We start from the raw sequence: 18,788 nt of genomic DNA on the forward strand, positions 1-18,788 counted from the left end.
TGCATCCTGCCAGCCACCAAAGTACCACGGTCCCTCCACCATTATTTCAACTTCCCCCTAACATTATCTGGTATTCATCTTTTTCTTTCTGACTCAATTCACTTAGCAACTCATTAGTGATTCATGTTAATGACTCATGTCACTCAGAGACACTCTCCAATTTTATCTAAGTTGCAACAAACTTCAAAATTTTATCTTTTCTCATAGCTGAATAATATTCCATTATGATTATGTATCAGAATTCCTTTATCCAGTACATTGTTGGGCATTTGGGTTGTTTTCAAAGCCTGGCTACTGTAAATAATGCTGAAATGAACATAGATATGCATATGTCTTTTTGAATTAACGTTCTTCTATTCTTGTATAGTGTACTATAGTGTATTTGTGTATATTAGTGCATGCTAGTGTATAAGTGTAAATTAGTGTATTAATGTAATTATAATGAATCAGTATACATTATATAGTGTATTACAGCATCTATGGAAATTTCCCATTTCTTCTAGCAATTGCTATAATTCCTGTCAGTTCCTTCCCTTTGCTTTGTCCTTCAGTATTTCACATTTTTCTTCAGTGTCGGCCCACCTCCAGGTATAATGAATAGAGAATATGAGCTCCATCTCTCATGGTACCAGCAGAGAGTTGTCATGGCTACAGAGTTTACGTTTTCACACTATCATTGGTCCTGCTCATAAAAAAATGTGTTATCCAAGAGTGGCCCTAGTAATAGCCTCTTCTTGAGTTTGTTCACATGTCTCTGCATGCTTGCAAACAAAAATTATTTTTTACTCTACCTACTCAAACTTTCCTAAGAGGGACAAGGCACATGGTGGGACTGTCAATTATACAATCCTTCCAAATGCCATACAAACCATCTTTGAATATTTTGGCCTCTGTTTGCTTCTTTAGTCAGAAAAATAAGGAAAAGCATTTCCCATTACCAAGACATCCCCCACCCCCACTTTTCATATTTTAATAGGGAATTTTAGTTTTTCCTGCTCAGAAATTGGGTTCTTATTACAAAGATTAGTTACCCAACTGACTCTGAAATAGCACTAAAATATGATTGTTGATCCTAATTGTGATGGTAAGACACTTAAAGTGTAATATTATCAAGTAAGCATTTATAAGGCAACCAACTTCTTATTTGATCCTCACTAAAAATAATGTAAAGCATTTTTATTCTATATTTCAAATTATGAAAGACTATGAAAGGTTGTATGTACCCAAGACCATCCACAGGACCAAGGTTAACCCCAATCTAAGTAAATCAAATCTTTAATCCTACCCTATTTTCTTAGTGGTATCAACCAGAGAGTTTTATCTTGGATTAAAAAGGATTCCAGGAAACATGGTACATAACTGGTTTTCATGTATAAAAATTTCTGTCACTGTCACTATCACTGTCCTCCCGTTGTTCATCAATTTGCTCCAGCAGGCCCAGTAACGTCTCCATTTTGAGACTTGTTGTTACTGTGTTTGTCATATGTGCAGGCGAGATACTCACAAGGTAGCTTGCCAGGCTCTCCGAGAGGGGTGGAGGAATCGAACCCAGCTCGTGGTTCAAAAAAATATTTGGTTGGAAAAAGAAAAAATATGCCAATAATTAAACCAATACTCATTACTCCTCACTTTTCATCAATTACATGCCAATTCTCCCATATGCACTGTTATATCTAATTCCCAAATAAACCTGTAAAAGCATTTCATCATTCAAAGATAAAAGTCATGACCAGAGAGGGCAATAAATTTGTCTAAAATTTTCTGGCTAATACAAGTATTAAGATGAAAATCCAGCTCTTCATCCATTTGCCTGAACTGTTCCCTATGCCTAAAGTAGACAGGAAACACAGCTTGAAATTCTAAAAATCAAGCACAATCTGCATGTCTTAGCGACAGAGGGGCACTGCATTTTCTCTGAAGGGCTGATCACAATCTTGTGTTTTCAGGCATGTGACAGTTTTACTGAATGTAGTAGTAAGCAGTGTAGTAATAAGCAATGTAGGTAGTAAGCAAATCTCACATACACACTGGAAAACACTTCTAAACTTGACACATAGACAACCATGATTAAAGAATAGATATTAAGCACAAACCATCAAAAAAACTACTTCTGTTAAGATATTTCCATCCAATGGAATGAGGTATTAGTGTAAATGTGCACTCTTCCAGTTTTGGAAGTGTCTCAGATAGAACCCCTAGACATAATTTGATTAAATTAATATTCTCTAGTTAGAAATATTAGAGAAGTATGTTTATTTTTTTAAATATTGTGAATATTATTTGTATTTTTTACTATTTCTAGCTTATGTTCATTAAACACTTATAAAGGTATTTTTTAATATTCTAATTCTATTTTAAGTATCTGGACGTGGAGAAATGCTGCTAAAAACATTTCAATGTATGACCACTGTATTATTTCTCTGAGGCATCAATGACACAATAAATTGAAAACAGAAACCAGAGAAACCAGTCCACAAAATTACAGATATATGAATTTGTGAAAACAAAGCTCTGTTTTTCTTTGCTTTTTATTTGAAGAGGCAGATGCTACAGTCCTCATCACAGAAAAACTGATAAAGGGCTATTCACACTTGTTATCTTAGAGAACCACTCTAGTAGCTGACAGGAAATCACTTCTGAAGAGGATACAAAGGAAATACTAGTTAGAAATAGGCCAAGAGATGTTTTTAAGGGAAATTGGGAATGGATCCATGAAAACTTACACGATTACTACAATCTAATAGAAGCTTCTTCTTTTAAAATTACTCTATTTTGCTCCTTTCCCAAATTGTTTTCAAAATTTTTCTTGGTAGGATTATATTGTATAAATGTGACACTTATGCCAGGCTTTGCCATGCAGGCGAGATACTCTCGATAGCTTGCTGGGCTCTCCGAGAGGGACAGAGGAATAGAACCTGGCTCAGCTGGGCCCGGCTCGGCTGGGCTGGCCATGCATATGCAAGGCAAACACCCTACCACTGTGCTATAGCACACGTGCTATATCCAATATGCCAAACACAGTAACAACAAGTCTCAAAATGGAGACATTACTGGGCCCACTCAAGCAAATCGATAAACAATGGTAGGACAGTGGACAGTGGACAGTGGATACTTATGCATTAAAAAAGGAAATAGTTGGGACAACAAACCTGCATTTGCTCACTGTTACAAGAATGAATATTCATAGACAACAAATGATGAATTTTAAAACAGACAAAGGAAGTAATAAGATTCAACTATATATTTCACTTATAATTCACCAAAGTCCAAACAAACTGTATAATGATTCACTATTTCTCCAATCCCTATGAAAACACTGATTAAGCAAGTTATGTAAAACACTTCATCAATTAAAAACTATTTAGGACAAATAGAATACAGTTCAATAAATTTCCCAAAGCTTGGGAGGAAAATCCTTGACTGTAGATGAAGTTAACAAAGGTAATGGTGATAAAAGTTAACAGGACCAAGAGAATTTAGGATTCACAGTGTGGTAGATTAGAAGTATAAGGGATGATCAGTTTTTGTACTGAATCCCAAAAACGTTCTGGGTTAAAATTTTTATTAGTACTTACTGATTATTGTTACTTCGTTTATTTCATTTATTCAGTATAATATACTTTTGAATGAATGAAATGAATGAAAAAATGAAATATATTTCATTTATTCAGTATTTAATATTACTTCATTCTGTTTATCTATAAAGTGGTGAATCGCTCCTTCTAGTTTGAGTGAGAGTTTAGCTGAATAAAGTACTCTTGGTGAGACGTTCACTTCATTGAGTTTTTTCATTACATCCCACCATTGTCTTCAGGCTTGGAGGGTTTCCTCTGATAGAGCTGCTGTAAATCTAAGGGGTGCTCCTTTGTATGTGATTTCCTTCTTTGATCTTGCTGCTTGCAGTATTGTGTCTCTGTGCACAGCATCCTCATTCTGACTATGATATGCCTTGGAGTTTTTTTATTCAGGTCTCTTTTAGCTGGCACCCTTCTGGCTCCTTGGATCTGGATGTCTGCATTCTCTAACTCAAACTCGAAGGAACGGTACACTGTTTTCTAGATAAACAGCAGCTCAGGAACTTCGGGCTTGGAGGGTTTCTTCTGAAAGGTTTGCTATAAATCTCAGGGGTGCTCCATTGTATGTGATTTTCTTCTTTGACCTTGCTGCTTGTAGTATTGTGTCTCTATTGGTGGCATTCATCATTCTGACTATGGAGTGTTTCTATTAGGCTCTCTTTTAGATAGATGGCAACCTTCTGGCTCTTTGGATCTGGATGTCTGCATTCTCTAACTCTGGGAAATTTTCAGCAATGATTTCTTTCACTGTGACTTTTTTATTGGGGTTGCATCCCTGTCCTTCTGGTACTCCAGTGATTCTAATGTTGTTCCTCTTGGCATCATCTCCTAGTTCTCTGATTCATCTTAAAGCTATTTTGAGGTCTTTTCCCATTGTTTGTTGTTGCCTATACGATTTCTTAAGTTCATCTTCCAGCTCACTGATTCTGTCTTCAGCTGTAGTCATTCTACTGTTGAGGACACCCACTGAGTTTTTTATTTCATCTAGGGAAACTTTTATTAGTAACACTTCTAATTGTAGCTTTCTTATTTCTGCTCTCATTTCTTCCTGTATTTTGTTGGCTGTCTGTTCCACTGTTTCTTCAATGTCGTCTCTTAATTTACTGGATGTCTGCTCCATTGTTTCTTTCAGTTCCTTGAACGTCATCAGCATTTCTTCTCAGAATTCTTTACCAGAGAGATTGTATTTGTGGGTAACCCCTGTCAAGATTTCTAGACTCTTTTCTTCGTTCTCTTCTCATAGTGGAGATTTGCACTGTATCTTCATGTTGTAGTGCTTGCATGGAGATGGAACTGTCCAGTTCACTAGCACCGCTCAAGGACTACATTCTGGAGCTGGAAGGCCCCTTACAGAAATTGGTACCATCAATCACTCTAAACATGTCTTTTTGGTCTGAATATATGGCCTTAGTACCTTAAACCACCTATCTGTGAAGATGTTTTTCATCATGTGCGATGGTTGGTGGTTTACAGTCTGCTGATGCTTCTCATAAAAAATGAAAATAATATATTTTGAAACTGGCTTTTTGCAGAATCTGGAAAAAACCTGAGTGCCGGAGAACAGATGACTGGTTAAAGAAACTTTGGTACATTTACACAATGGAGTACTATGTAGCTGTTAGAAAAGATGAAGTTATGAAATTTACATACAAGTGGTACTACATGGAGAGTATCATGTTAAGCGAAATGACTCAGAAAGAAAAAGATAGACATTGAAATTTTGCATTCATCTGGGGAACATAAAGTAACAAAATAGGAGACTAACACCCAAGAATGGCCCAGATTAGTACCAGGAATTTTACTCCATTGCTTGGAGGCCAACCACACATGCTAGGGGAAAAGGGAGCTCAGATAGAGAAGGGAACACCAAATAAAGGGTATTGGGAGGATCCTCCCAGGATGGGAGAAGCATGCTTAAAGTAGACTATAGACCAAACATGATTGTCACCCATTGCCTCTTTTGCAAACCACAACACCCAATAAGAGAGAGAGAACAAAAGGGAATGCCTGCAACACCCAATAAGAGAGAGAGAACAAAAGGGAATGCCCTGCCACAGAGGCAGGGTGGGATGGGGGGGATAGGGGGTGGGACGGATACTGGGATCTGTGGTGGTGGGAAATGGGCACTGGTGGAGGGATGGGTATTTGATCATTGTATAATTGAAACCCAAGCACAAAAATTTGTAAGTCTACAACTGTACCTCATGATGACTCACTAATAAAAATTTAAAAAATAATAAAAACAACAATTAAAATTAATGCAAATTTGTGGAAAAAATAAAAAATAAAACTGGCTTTTGGGGAGCAAAACAGATAATACAGTGGTTAAGTCTCATTGCCTTGCATGCAAGCAACCTCAATTCAATCCCAGATACTACAAGGGCCTCTGAGTATTTCCAGGTATAGATCTGGAAGTCCCCCAGCACTGCTGAATATGTTCTGAATATGTCCCCAAACAATGCCTAGATAGAATGAGCATGGGGCTGATGTTGTAAAAGTATTAGGCTCTTCCTCTGCCCTAAACACAGCTAAGCCTTTGGTCTATGAGACCATAAGTCTGGCGGCCAACTAAGGAGCCCAGGATGGGAGTAAGTGCTTGAGTAGAGGTCCTATACATGTCTTGCTGAACGATTTAGGTATGAACAGAGAGAACTTGGGAATGGGACCCAGGGAACACAGTGGGATCTTAAAAGTAAGAACTTAGTAGTTTGGTGTCTATGTGTCTGCCTGTAGTTCTACAAAAAGAACAGCCTCAACATTGCGCCAGCTTTGTTCTCTCTCTTAGACTGTGGGAGGTGTGCAGTAAGCTAAGGTATAGAACACACTTACATAGTTTGTTGTAGGTTTCTAACTATATTTATCTCTGAAAAGAATGTTTTGTTTCTATACTGTTTTCTTGTGGCTATTGATATCAATCATAACAAAAAATAACGTTTTATATTAAAAGCTTAAATAGAAATCATTTTTCCTACAGTTGGGTTTTTAAAAATGAGTAAATCTGATTCCAAGTTATCATTTCTTCATGAAATTCTTGCCTGTTTCCCCCAGGATTCAGTAAATAAAATAATTTTAAATCTTAGGGCTGTATCAAGATTAATTAATTGACTGTACATAGTTCTCATAAAAGCTACTGGGTAACCCTAAAACCTCTACCAAGAAACTCCTAGAAACAATAGACTTGTATAGTAAAGTTGCAGGCTATAAAATCAATACCCAAAAGTCCATGGCTTTCCTATACGCAAACAGTGAGAGAGAAGAAAGCTACATAAAAAAAACAATCCCGTTCACAATTGTGCCCCAGAAAATCAAGTACCTAGGAATCTGCTTAACTAAGGAAGTAAAGGACCTGTAAAAAGAAAACTACAAAACTCTACTTCATAAAATAAAAGAGGACAGGAGGAAATGGAAAAATATCTCCTGTTCATGAATCAGGAGAATTAACATTGTCAAAATGGCAATACTTCCCACAGCACTGTACAAATTCAATGTGATCCCTATTACAATACCCATGACATTCTTCAAAGAAATGGAGCCAACACTCCTGAAATTTATATGGAACAATAATCCCCCATGAATAGCTAAAGCAATTCTTGGGAAAAAGAAAATGGGAGGAATCAACCTCCCTAACTTCAAACTCTACTACAAAGCAGTAATAATTAAAACAGCATGGTACTGGAACAAAGACATAACAGCAGACCAATGGAACAGGGTCGAATGTACTGACATCTCCCCCCAAGCATATGATCATCTAATCTCCTATAAGGGGGCAAAAAATGTAAAGTGGAGCAAGGAAACCTCTTTAACAAATTGTGCTGGCAAAACTGGACAGCTATATGCAAAAAAGTGGGCTCAGATCTGCCCCTAACACCAAGTACAAAAGTAAGATCAAAATGGATTAAAGACCTCAACATCAGACTGGAATCCATAAGGTACATTAAAAACAAAGTTGGCAAAACCTTCAATGACATTGAAGCTAATGGTATCTTAAAAGATGTCACACCACTAGCCAAACAAGTGAAAACAGAAATAGACAAATGGGACTATCTTAAACTAAGAAGCTTCTGCATCTCAAAAGAAACAGTGACCAAAATACAAAGACAGTCTGCAGAATGGGAAGGATATTTGCCAAATACATATCCAACAAGGGGTTGATATCAAGGATATACAAAGTACTGGTTGAAATCCACAAGAAGAAAACATCCAACCCCATCAAAAAATGGGGTGACGAAATGAACTGAAACTTTCTCAAAGAAGAAATCCAAATGGCTAAAAGGCACATGAGAAAATGCTCCACATCATTAATCATTAGGGAGATGCAGATCAAAGCAACAATGAGATATCATTTCACATCACAGACACTGGCCCACATCCAGAAGAACAAAAGCAACCAGTATTGGCACAGATGTGGCAAGAAAGGGACTCTCCTCCACTGCTGGTGGGAATGCCGACTGGTTCAGCCCTTTTGGAAAACAGTATGGACGATCCTCAAAAAATTAGAAATTGAGCTCCCATTTGACCCAGCAATACCACTCCTGGGAATATATCCCAGAGAGGCAAAAAAGTATAGTCGAAGTGACATCTGCACTAGTTTGCTCATTGCAGCACTGTTTACAATAGCTAGAATCTGGAAAAAACCTGAGTGCCCAAGCACAGATGACTGGTTAAAGAAAGTTTGGTACATCTACATAATGGAGTACTTTGCAGCTGTTAGAAAAGATGAAGTCATGAAATTCAATATACAAGAGGTACTACATGGAAAGTATCATGCTAAGCAAAATGAGTCAGAAAAAAAAGGGACAGAAATAGAAAGATTGCATTCATCTGGGGGACATAAAGTAACAAAGTAGGAGACTAACACCCAAAAATATCCCAGATAAGTACCAGGAGGATTACTCCATGGCTTTGAGGCCAGCCGCACACGCTAGGAGAAAAGGCAGCTCAGATAGAGAAGGGAGCACCAAATAAAGGGTGTTGGGAGGTTCCTCTCAGGATGAGAGATGCGCGATGAGAGTAGACTATAGACCGAACATGATAGCCACTCAATGTCTCTTTTGCAAACCACAGCACTCAAAAGGAGAGCGAGAACAAAAGGAAATGTCCTGCCACAGAGGCAGGATGGGATGGGGGGATGGGGGGATGGGGGGTGGGAGGGATACTGGGACTGGTGGTGGTGGAGAATGGGCACCGGTGGAGGGATGGGTATTCGATCATTGTATAACTGAAACCCAAGCACAAAAATTTATAAGTCTACAACTGTACCTCATGGTGTTTCACTAATAAAAATTTAAGGGAAAAAAAAGCTATTGGGTAATTGTCTATGAAAGTAATTGTATGAAGGTAAACTCCCTAAATCATGCCTAAAACAGTATGATTCCAGTGTCCATAAATGGTGAATAACATACATTTACACTGCTATTTTTATTCTTCATACTTCCATCTGAAAATATCTATCAGTGAATGCACTAATATTCCTCAGGGCTTACACACAGGGTTCCCTCTTTTTTCAACACAAATTTCGATGAAGCAGTCATGAGCACTCATTTTGGGGTCACTGTCACTGTCACTGTCACTGTCCTCCCGTTGTTCATCGATTTGTTCGAGCAGGCCCAGTAGTGTCACTATTGGAGACTTTGTTGTTACTGTGTTTGGCATATCGAATACATCACGGGTAGCTTGCTAGGCTCTGCCGTGCGGGGGAGATACTCTCGGTAGCTTGCCAAGCTCTCCGAGAGGGGCGGAGGAATCGAACTCAGATGGGCCATGTTGGCTGCGTGTAAGGCAAATGCCCTACTGCTGTGCTAAGTTTCCATAATGACTATGGGCCATGCCACTGGAGCAACACAAAATAACATGTATATGATCTCAATGATTCTATTTCTAGGATATTATATTACTTTAATATGCTCAAGCAAAGTGAAAGGAAGAAGTGCATATCTAGAAGATTTTCAATAGCTATTGAATCTTCATAATGGATATGTAGTTGATTATTGTAATAGTTTTCTCTACTGTGTATGACTGAAATTTTTCATCATCAAATGTTTAAAAGAGAAGGTAAGGGGGCCCTGAGTGATAATAGAGCAGGTGGGGCATTTGCCTGACATGTGGTTTACCCAGGTTCGATCCCCAGCATCATCAGAGATAATTCCTGAGTGCAGAGCCAGGTATAATCTCTGAACGTGACTGGATGCAGCCCCAAAACAAAAAAACAAACAAGCAACAAAAATGGTAGGTGTACCAAGCATAGTATTTCTATTAATTTTAGTAAAGAAGGTGATGTTTAAGTCATATATTTACAGATACCAAATAGCACCCTTTCTCTTCAGATCCACTCTTGGCCATGATCTGACCTATGTTGATGGGATCAGTTTGCTTCATATTTCTTCACTTACAGATAGAACTAGCTAACAGGAGCCACACATGAAGTGAAAAGGAGGCCTGAGAGAATTTGTTTGCACTAACTATGACCTATCCCACATCCCCTTCGATGGGAGACTGTTCTTCCATTGAAGGATGCTCCCCTTCTTGAGAGTATTGGCAGAAATACTCTTTGTCCTTCTGTGTTTATGCAATGTTTCCTACCCCTAGTTCCTCGGGTCTCGGAGGTACCAGTAGCACCACTATTCCTCTTAAAATTTTTTTTGGTTTTGGGGCTACACCTAGCAGTCCTTAGAGGTCAGTTCTGGCAAGACTCAGGAGACCATATTGGGTACCAGGGATTGAACCCAAGTTGGCCACATGGAAGGCAATTGCTTTATTCACTGTACTATCTCTCCAGATTCATCTAAAATTTCTTATGGCTCATTTTCATCCTTTGTATATAAACTCTTGCATGTGGAGACCCCAACAATAGACCACTCAACAGACCATGCTCATCTCTCCTATCTATCCAAGAAATAAAGAAAACTTACTACTGTGTAAATCATCTCTAATTAGCAGAAAAATATGTAAAACATACATTGGTAAACCTACCCCGTTTTCCCTTTGCCATTAGTTTTCTTGCTTGCAAATAGAAGATTAATTATTTTGCGGTAAAAAAATTTTATTTAGAGATTATGAGAACTAGAAGTGAACGGAGACTATTATTCAAGAGAGAACATGGACTTCTCCAAAGGAAAGAGTTGAGAGTACAGAGAGTACACATCTCATGTAGAGATGTGGGCCACTCCCCAGAATGCAGAAGAGCCTAGAAGATGTTTTTTAATTACTAGTTTATTGAAGTAATATTAGTTTACAAGACTGTATATGCTTAAGGGGTACAATGTCACACCTCTTTAAAACACAGGTTAGCACACCACAGTCACCACCACAATACTAATATCCTTCCAACATACTCACTGAATTCTCTTTCTCCTTCCAGTCCCCCCTCCTCCCTACTACTCTGGTAACCTCAGTATTGTGAATACATCCACAGGTTTGCTTATTTCTTCTTTATCTGTTCAACTGCTTTGCTTCTCTAGATCTTTTGTATAAAGGATTATCTGTTATTTGTCTTTCTCCTTCTCATTTGTTTTTACTTATCACTGAAAATGGATTTTTAATCCCTATTAATGATAATGGTTAGTTGCATATTGTACACCAAACATGGCCCACAAATATACCACAGAAGAAACTCAACACATACTGGCTGAGTTTCCATCTGAGGAACAAGTAAAATATGAGCCAACACTGGAGCCCATGGCAGGAAGCCTCAAGGAACCCAAGTTGGTCTTTTCATGACCATATGAGGAAAACCATCAACGGAGAACCATCAAAAGTCGTCCTGTCATCATTTCCTTTTTACTTTTCATTTTAAAAGTCCTATCATTCTGCTCCTTCTTAAGACATTGTGCTTCTACCCAAATTTTCTAAAATTGCAATTATTTTGAACCCAACCCTATATTTTTTTTCAGTTAACACTATCAAAGTCTAAACCCATGTTAGTTTCCAGACATTAGAATAATGAGAAAATATAATGGAAATTTTTTGTTAGATATCCTATCAGATACTATGCTGTGTTTCAAATTCATTATCTCTAGTCTAACATTATTGTAAGCATTATTTTTAATAGTAAGAAAAAATGTAATTTATTCAAGGTTGTATTACTAATACATGGCAAGCCTGGCAAGCCACCCGTGATGTATTCGATATGCCAAACACAGTAACAACAAAATCTCCAATGGAGATGTTACTGGGCCCGCTCGAGCAAATCGATGAACAACGGGAGGGCAAAACTGATATTCAAACCAATGTGTCTGCCTCAAAAGTTTGTATCCTTCCATTACACAATCTATTTTCTCTTTAAGAAGTCATGGAGATATGTGTAGAATAACATTGGTTTGTCCTTTCTCCCTTACCTACAAGGAGCTTAGGTTTAGTGAGTTACAAACATTACAGTGCTCCCGAGACACTCCCATTCCTCTGTGTTTATTGGAATATAGCTATAAACATTTTAGGTTTAACATTGGTTTGTCCTTTCTCCCTTGCCACAGGGAGCTTAGGTTTACTGAGTTACACCTATCACAGTACTCCCAAGGCACTTCCATTCCTCTGTGTTTATCTTTAACCTCTTCTCTGTGCTCTGCTTCCCCAGCTGCTCAATCACCTTTATCCCCAAATCAGACTCTGTTTACTTGTAAGGTCAGATCCTTCTAGGATACTGGATTTGTATTTGTAAGTGAAATATTGTTTTTCTCTTCTCCTTATGTACTTTGCATAATTACTTTAGAGCAGTGTCCTTTTTGTAAAGACACAGGAAGACAGTTAATGCTATGCTTTTATAACTTGGGAGTTAATTGATTCCGAATAATATTCACTCCTGGGTATCTGCTTTGTCAATTTAAGCATCAGTTGCCCTTAGATCCTAGAACCCCAAAAGCAGGGTCCCGATGAAAAACTGAAAGGACCCAGGGCAAGCTACCCTGTGAGCTACCCTGGCATCAGAATAGGCCAGGCCGAGAGCCATAATACTTTCTTATAAGTTAAGAGCACAGTCATGGACAAATTCTGTCATGATCCAAAAAGTAACAACTGGATTAAGACCCTGCGAGATTTAGGAAAGATTAATCTTGCCTGAGCATTGTAGTCTGAGATCTATAGCAAGATGTCCCCAGGAGAGCCACCCTATAAATTTAATGTATCTCTTAATGTGTCCATATAAAATGACTAATATTATTAAGGAGCATAATTAAAATGAATGTTTAAATGGTTGTCGGATAAGGAAAGGAGAAAAGCACCCCTAGATGGTATTTCACCCTTAGGCGGGTCATCTTGAATGAGAATTTGTCCTAGAAGAAGCTTCCCCTGAGGAAGGGACTTTACATCTGTTGATTGTATGACCACACCTATGTGTAATTGCTATCCCAACCCCTCATGATTTGGGATATAACTAAGGATGTATGGGGCCCATTGGGTGCTGGAGTTAACTCTCACAGAGGCACTGTGACAAGAGACTCAAATGAAAAGAACATGAGCAAACTTGTTCCAGAGCCCAATAAGACCTCACTGCCCAGATGATACCCAGAAAGAACTGAGGAAGAATTTAAGCAGATGAGATAGCATGGGGATTAAGACCTTGCCAGTGAAGATTTTGTCAAACAGGTGAAGGTTTGGAGTCATGGAGATATGAGTGTAAATATTAATCAACTTCATTTATACTCATGAGCTACTGAAACCTAGGAGGTGTGGAATAATTGCTTCTCCACTTGTTCTTTCTTTGGATTCCTATCACCTTGGCTCTATTTCTGGATAACTGCTACTAGATCTCTTTCTCAACGCTGAATTCACTCCTCTACTCATCAGAAGTACAAGGCTGACTTGTATACTTGGCCCTCTTAGTCTTTTTGTTCTTCTGTTTGACTTACTTTTCATATACTTGAACTCAAAGTTTGTCCACTATAAGACTCTCCCATCTAGATTTTTGTGATTCCATTGTGCTACTATGTATATACATATATTTGGTCTTTGTCTTCAGAGATCTGGCACAGAGATCTTAAAATCCTGGGAATTTCCTGAATGATATCAGCGTCTTTTGTATGCTAATGAAATAACTCAAGGGAGGGTTTCTAAATATCCTCAAGATAGGGCCTCGTTGCCAGAGCAACCAACTAGAAGATTAGAGAAACAGAATTTTCTGACCTTGGGGGAGAGAATGAAACTGGAGACTAGAGTTCAATCACCAAGAGTGAATAATTCAATTGACCACACATTAAATAATAAAATTTCTTAAGAAAATAAACAACAGGGCTGGAGTGATAGCACAGCGGGTAGGGCATTTGCCTTGCACACGGTGACCCGGGTTCAATTCCCAGCATCCCATAGGGTCCCCCGGGCACCGTCAGGGGTAATTCCTGAGTGCATGAGCCAGGAGTAACCCCTGTGTATTGCTGGGTGTTACCCAAAAAGCAAAAAAGAAAAAGAAAAAAGAAAAGAAAATGAGGCTAAGGGAGTCCCAGGTTGGTGAATTTACTGAGTAGCTGGGAAAGAAGGCAATAGAGCTCTGACCCCCGCCCACCCCACCCCACCCCTGCCCCCACACACACACTCCCATGTTACCTATTCATGTGTTCCATTTGACTCTAAGCAATTAATGGCAGAACTGAATTTATGGGCTCCTATAATTGTTCAAAAAATTACACAACATCCATCATAATTAAGTTCTTGGGATTCTTAATTGTATTCAATAATCCAACATTGACAGGTGTTAAAAATATTTTCACAGCCAAATCAATAAATTGACACATGACCCACCATAGGGCCATCAGCTAAGTTACTTCCAATATCATACCATCCTTGTCCAAACCTCCATCTTATTTTAGCAGGATTGTGACAACAACCCATATGGTCTTCTCAACTTCTACATTCTCAACTTCTTCTATGTACACAGAGCAGTTCTATAAATGCACATTTCAAATTATATCACAGCTTAGAACTCCCATTTCTTTCAGAGCAATATAGTACTAAGCTACCTCTTCAACCATGTCTTCAACTCGCCTATCCAACAAACAGCCTCTTTCCTGCTTTTAAATATGGTAGGCAATTCCCACCTCTGGGCTTTGTATGTATTCTCCTTTCCAGAACACTGTGTGATGTGTGTGTGTCTTATTTATTTATTTTTAAAGTTCTTCAAAATAATTTATTACATTGAATACTCCAATACCAATCCCACCATTGTTATACCTTCCTACCACCATTATTTCAAATTTTCCCACCACCACCCAAACCTTCAGAACATCCTTTCCCTAAATAATTCACAATTAATTCCCTCATCTCCCTCAAGTGTTTTCTTAAATTTCAAGTTCTCCATGACTCTTAATAAAAATTCCTTACATTTTTACAAGTGTCCCAGTATTTTTCCATTTGAGCAACCCAATGAGTTTGAACAAGATACATAACTTCAGTTTAAGATAATTGTCTCCACCTCTCTCTTAGACACTGCCACAAACCTGAGTTAATCCCAAACACACTAAATGCCTTAGTATGCACATTTCGACTAAAACTATCTCCTCGACATTCCAATGGATAATTTCCCTAATCTGGTCTTCCCCTCCATATCCCAAAATCTGCTCATTGTACCATCACATATTGATGCTCCAGAGTCTTCTGAGTGTGCTGGAGAAGGAACACTACAGACATGATTTAAGTCCCAACTTTCAGCTAAAATATCTTATTTTAATTTAGGATAATATTTTGCATTGATTATCAGAGAGACAATCTAATGTCCCTCCTCAAAACACTTATATAAAGCCAGTCCCTTAAAAGGCTGGGATATTACTCTGTAACCTGAGTAAGTCTGAGACTTTAAGATATTATATCCAGAGCTCAAGAAGTCCTGTTGAAAGTTATTAGAAAAAACATCTTTAAAAATTAATATAGTCCCAAAGGAACAAGACACCAATCAAATCTTAAACATTGTGGTCTTAATAAGACAGGTTTATGATTTTTTTCTCAGATATTGAAACTACATAAGATTTAATGGGGGCCTCATGGACATAAGGTATATACTCTTTCTATGAATTGGACTCTAAATTTATTAATAAAAATGTTTACAGAAAATTCTATCATCTCTCATATGAGGGAAGATACCAAACAGTATGGGGATAACTAATTCCCAAGGCAACAAAAACTGATCTTCAGTAGGAGCTTAACCCCAGGGGTTGGAAGAATGACTGGAGCAATGGTGTTGGACACTCTGTGAACACTCTGTTGGAGGGTGTGGTGCTGGAATGTTTAGGCATGAAACCCTATCACTAATAGTATATAAACCACGGTGCCTAAAATAAGAATAAAATAAAAGTGTGTTTAGGAAAATAATGTAACAAGTGAAGTTTGATTTTTTAACCTATGTACTCTACCCTAAATGTTCATAAATATTGCTATCTCCCATCACTGATGGTTTAATTTTAAGGAAATAAATAAGCACTAAATAGATAATTTCATAAAATTTTCATAAACTGAGGAAATTCCAAAATACTCAAAACTAGGGTCAAAGGCATAGCTCAGTAGTTGAGTGCAGGCCTCGTGTGTTTGAGACCCTCTTTCTCTTCCTGGAAACAAAAGATAAAAGAATCTTAGCTTTCACAGAGCAGCAAAAACACATTTAAATATTCAAAGTCTGCATAACCTGCAAGAATGCACTCAAAGTTACTGTGCTTTGTTCCAGGTATCTATAGAACTGAATCATTTAGTTGACTAAAATACAATATAACTAGTTTCTTTTCTCAAAATCTGTTAGGTATAATTAAGCAGTCCTGATTGATGAAAATTTATACCTGGGGGCAGCATCAATGCTTTTCAATGCAAAATTAACAATCTCTGAAAATATATTTATGAATGAAACTACATTTAATAAACCAGTCAATTGTGAAGCTGAATAAAAATGTGCTCATCTTTAATCTGAAAAATGCCTATGTTTCAGGGCTGGAGCAATAGCACAGCGGGTAGGGCTGGTAGGGTGTTTGCCTTGCAGCCAACATGGCCAACACAGGTTCAATTCCTAGCATCCCATATGGTCCCCCAAGCACCGCCAGGAGCAATTCTTGAGTGCATGAGCTAGGAGCAACCCCTGAGCATCGCTGGGTGTGACCCAAAAAGCAAAAAAAAAAAAAAAAGCCTATGTTTCAAACTAAAGAGAAAGCACTATATGGGAACACAATAGAAAGTTTAGAAAAGAAAAATTTATAGAAGTTCTGTAAAATAATATATACAATGAAACATGAGTATATTTCTCTCATCTTTAAACAATCTAGCATCAGGAATAGAAAAAATCATTTTTCTATTACTGAAGTAGAAAAGTAGAGATGAAGTAGAGATAGCTCATGAGGGAGGCCTGTGTTTCAGCCTCACCACATACAGTCCCCCAGAACTATAGATAGCAACCCCTGATCATGGAGGGGTAGCTATTTATTACACTATGTATGGAGTAATGCCCTGGCCCTAATCCCCTTCCTTCAGAAGAAAATAGGCACATATTCTAATTGGTCAATAAAAATCAAAACCATTAAATACTTTCAATACTCATGTATTCTCATGAATGCATAAATGCATTGATATATTTAAGTAACAAGCAGTCACAAAATTAATCTTGATTTACTAGTAGAAAAATTATATTGAAAAAGTTAAACGCTCCTTTGCTTAATAAATAAAATTTTTGGAAAGACAAAAACAAATACCCAGTTTTGTCAATGTTTCAAAAGTGTATAGAGAGATTTGAGAAATCTTTTTATCTGTTGATAGCATCAGGTTACAGTTCATAAAGACTTCACTGGTCTCTAGGACAAGAAAATTTAATTATTGAATATATTATTTTATGAGGCAGTCAAAAATCAACAAAGACTTATTTTGTTGTAAAGCCCAATAGCACACAGAAATATATAAAATAACATAATATTAAGTCTTTGCATAGATACATAACCTACTTTTATACAATAGCAACTAAATTTAAGGAAAGGAGCAAGCATTATCTTTCATCATCATAGTTTGAAATGGAAAAGCAGAGTGCTTGCTTTCTAAGCTATAGAGTTCAAGGTACTTTACAGTTGTTTATTAATGTTTGAATAATTATATGCCCATTAAGAGGAACTAATGTATGCATGACACAATGGGGGGGAGATCCATCCAGTCAACTATCCATTAATACAATCATATCAGGACATAACATCCAAGCCCATCTTGGAGGAGAGATATTTTTAACTCCTTTGTTTGAAATGAAACATGTCTGATTTCAGCTAGAACTGAAGTGTCTATCATTGGTACACTTTTAATTCCAGAGAAGTTTCATTTGTTTGCCATTATATTTTCACTTAGGAAACCCTAAGGAGTCTTAAAAATACCTAAGTTAAAAAATATCGTTATTGAAAACATTAACTCACTTACCTATTTTCCTTGGTCTCCATTATTACTTCTCTGAGAATATCTGTCTGTGAAAACTATAAAAATGTTTTTCTTTTTTCCTGTTTAGGTCTTTTGTTTGTGCTTCTTTTCAATGTGTGCTCCACGTTCTCTGGCTCGTCAGTGACTAGCCAGTTTTCCCCTCAGTGTCCATTCATCATCTGACGTCCCAGAGCATTGTTGTGCTGTGTTTGGGTTCCTTAAATAGGACTATCCAAACTGAAGTGGTTGCCTTGTTAGGTAGACCTTCTGATCCAATTCCCCAGGGAAGTACGGAAGGTAAAACAGTATTGATTATTTAATGGGTTTCGGCTTTGCCCCAAAGAAACAGTAAGTTCTTTTCACCTGAGAAACTTCTGGATATTTTTTAAAGGTGGTAGGGAAGATGCTGGGATTCTTGAGTTTGTTCGTTGTCACCCTCATCTCAGCAAATGTAAAACATTCGTAGATGGTGTCTGTCTTCTGGCTCGAGGGGTAACTGCATCATGGCATCACTCCTGTGATTCTGAAAGAGAAATCAGGCAAGGGTAAAGGAAGGGGCAGGAGAAAGTATTTGAAGTAATGCACTGTAAATATAATTGCTCGTGAAGTCAGCCATACTTCTTAGCTTCACAGACTTTCTAATTATAAACTTCTGGTTGCTCTATAATTCTGCCAAGTAGCATGGCATTTATCCCTTGCCTCCCAAGATAAGCAATCAACAAAAGCACATGTGTAAGACATGGCAGCATCTATAAATAAAAAAGTTATCTACTTAATTTAGTTTCATATCCTCACTCCTTACTCCATTTTTCTTACTCCTCTATTTATCTAGTCCCTACAAATGGGAATATATGCTTCATATTAAGT

At 37.7% G+C, this 18,788-nt stretch overlaps 1 protein-coding gene across 1 annotated transcript in view; it reads right to left on the bottom strand.

Annotated features, from left to right (window-relative positions):
* Nucleotides 1-18,394, bottom strand: part of SACS (sacsin molecular chaperone) — an 80,215-nt gene extending 61,821 nt beyond the window's left edge. The window contains exon 1 of the mRNA XM_056133054.1: nt 17,925-18,394. Coding sequence (XP_055989029.1) covers nt 17,925-17,944 — 20 coding nt within the window. The 5' untranslated portion in view covers nt 17,945-18,394. The remainder of the gene's footprint in view (nt 1-17,924) is intronic.
* Between the last annotated feature and the right edge of the window lie 394 nt (nt 18,395-18,788).

The sequence above is a fragment of the Sorex fumeus genome, unplaced genomic scaffold (genome assembly GCF_029834395.1).
Source record: "Sorex fumeus unplaced genomic scaffold, SorFum_2.1 ptg000095l, whole genome shotgun sequence".
Taxonomy (NCBI): domain Eukaryota; kingdom Metazoa; phylum Chordata; class Mammalia; order Eulipotyphla; family Soricidae; genus Sorex; species Sorex fumeus.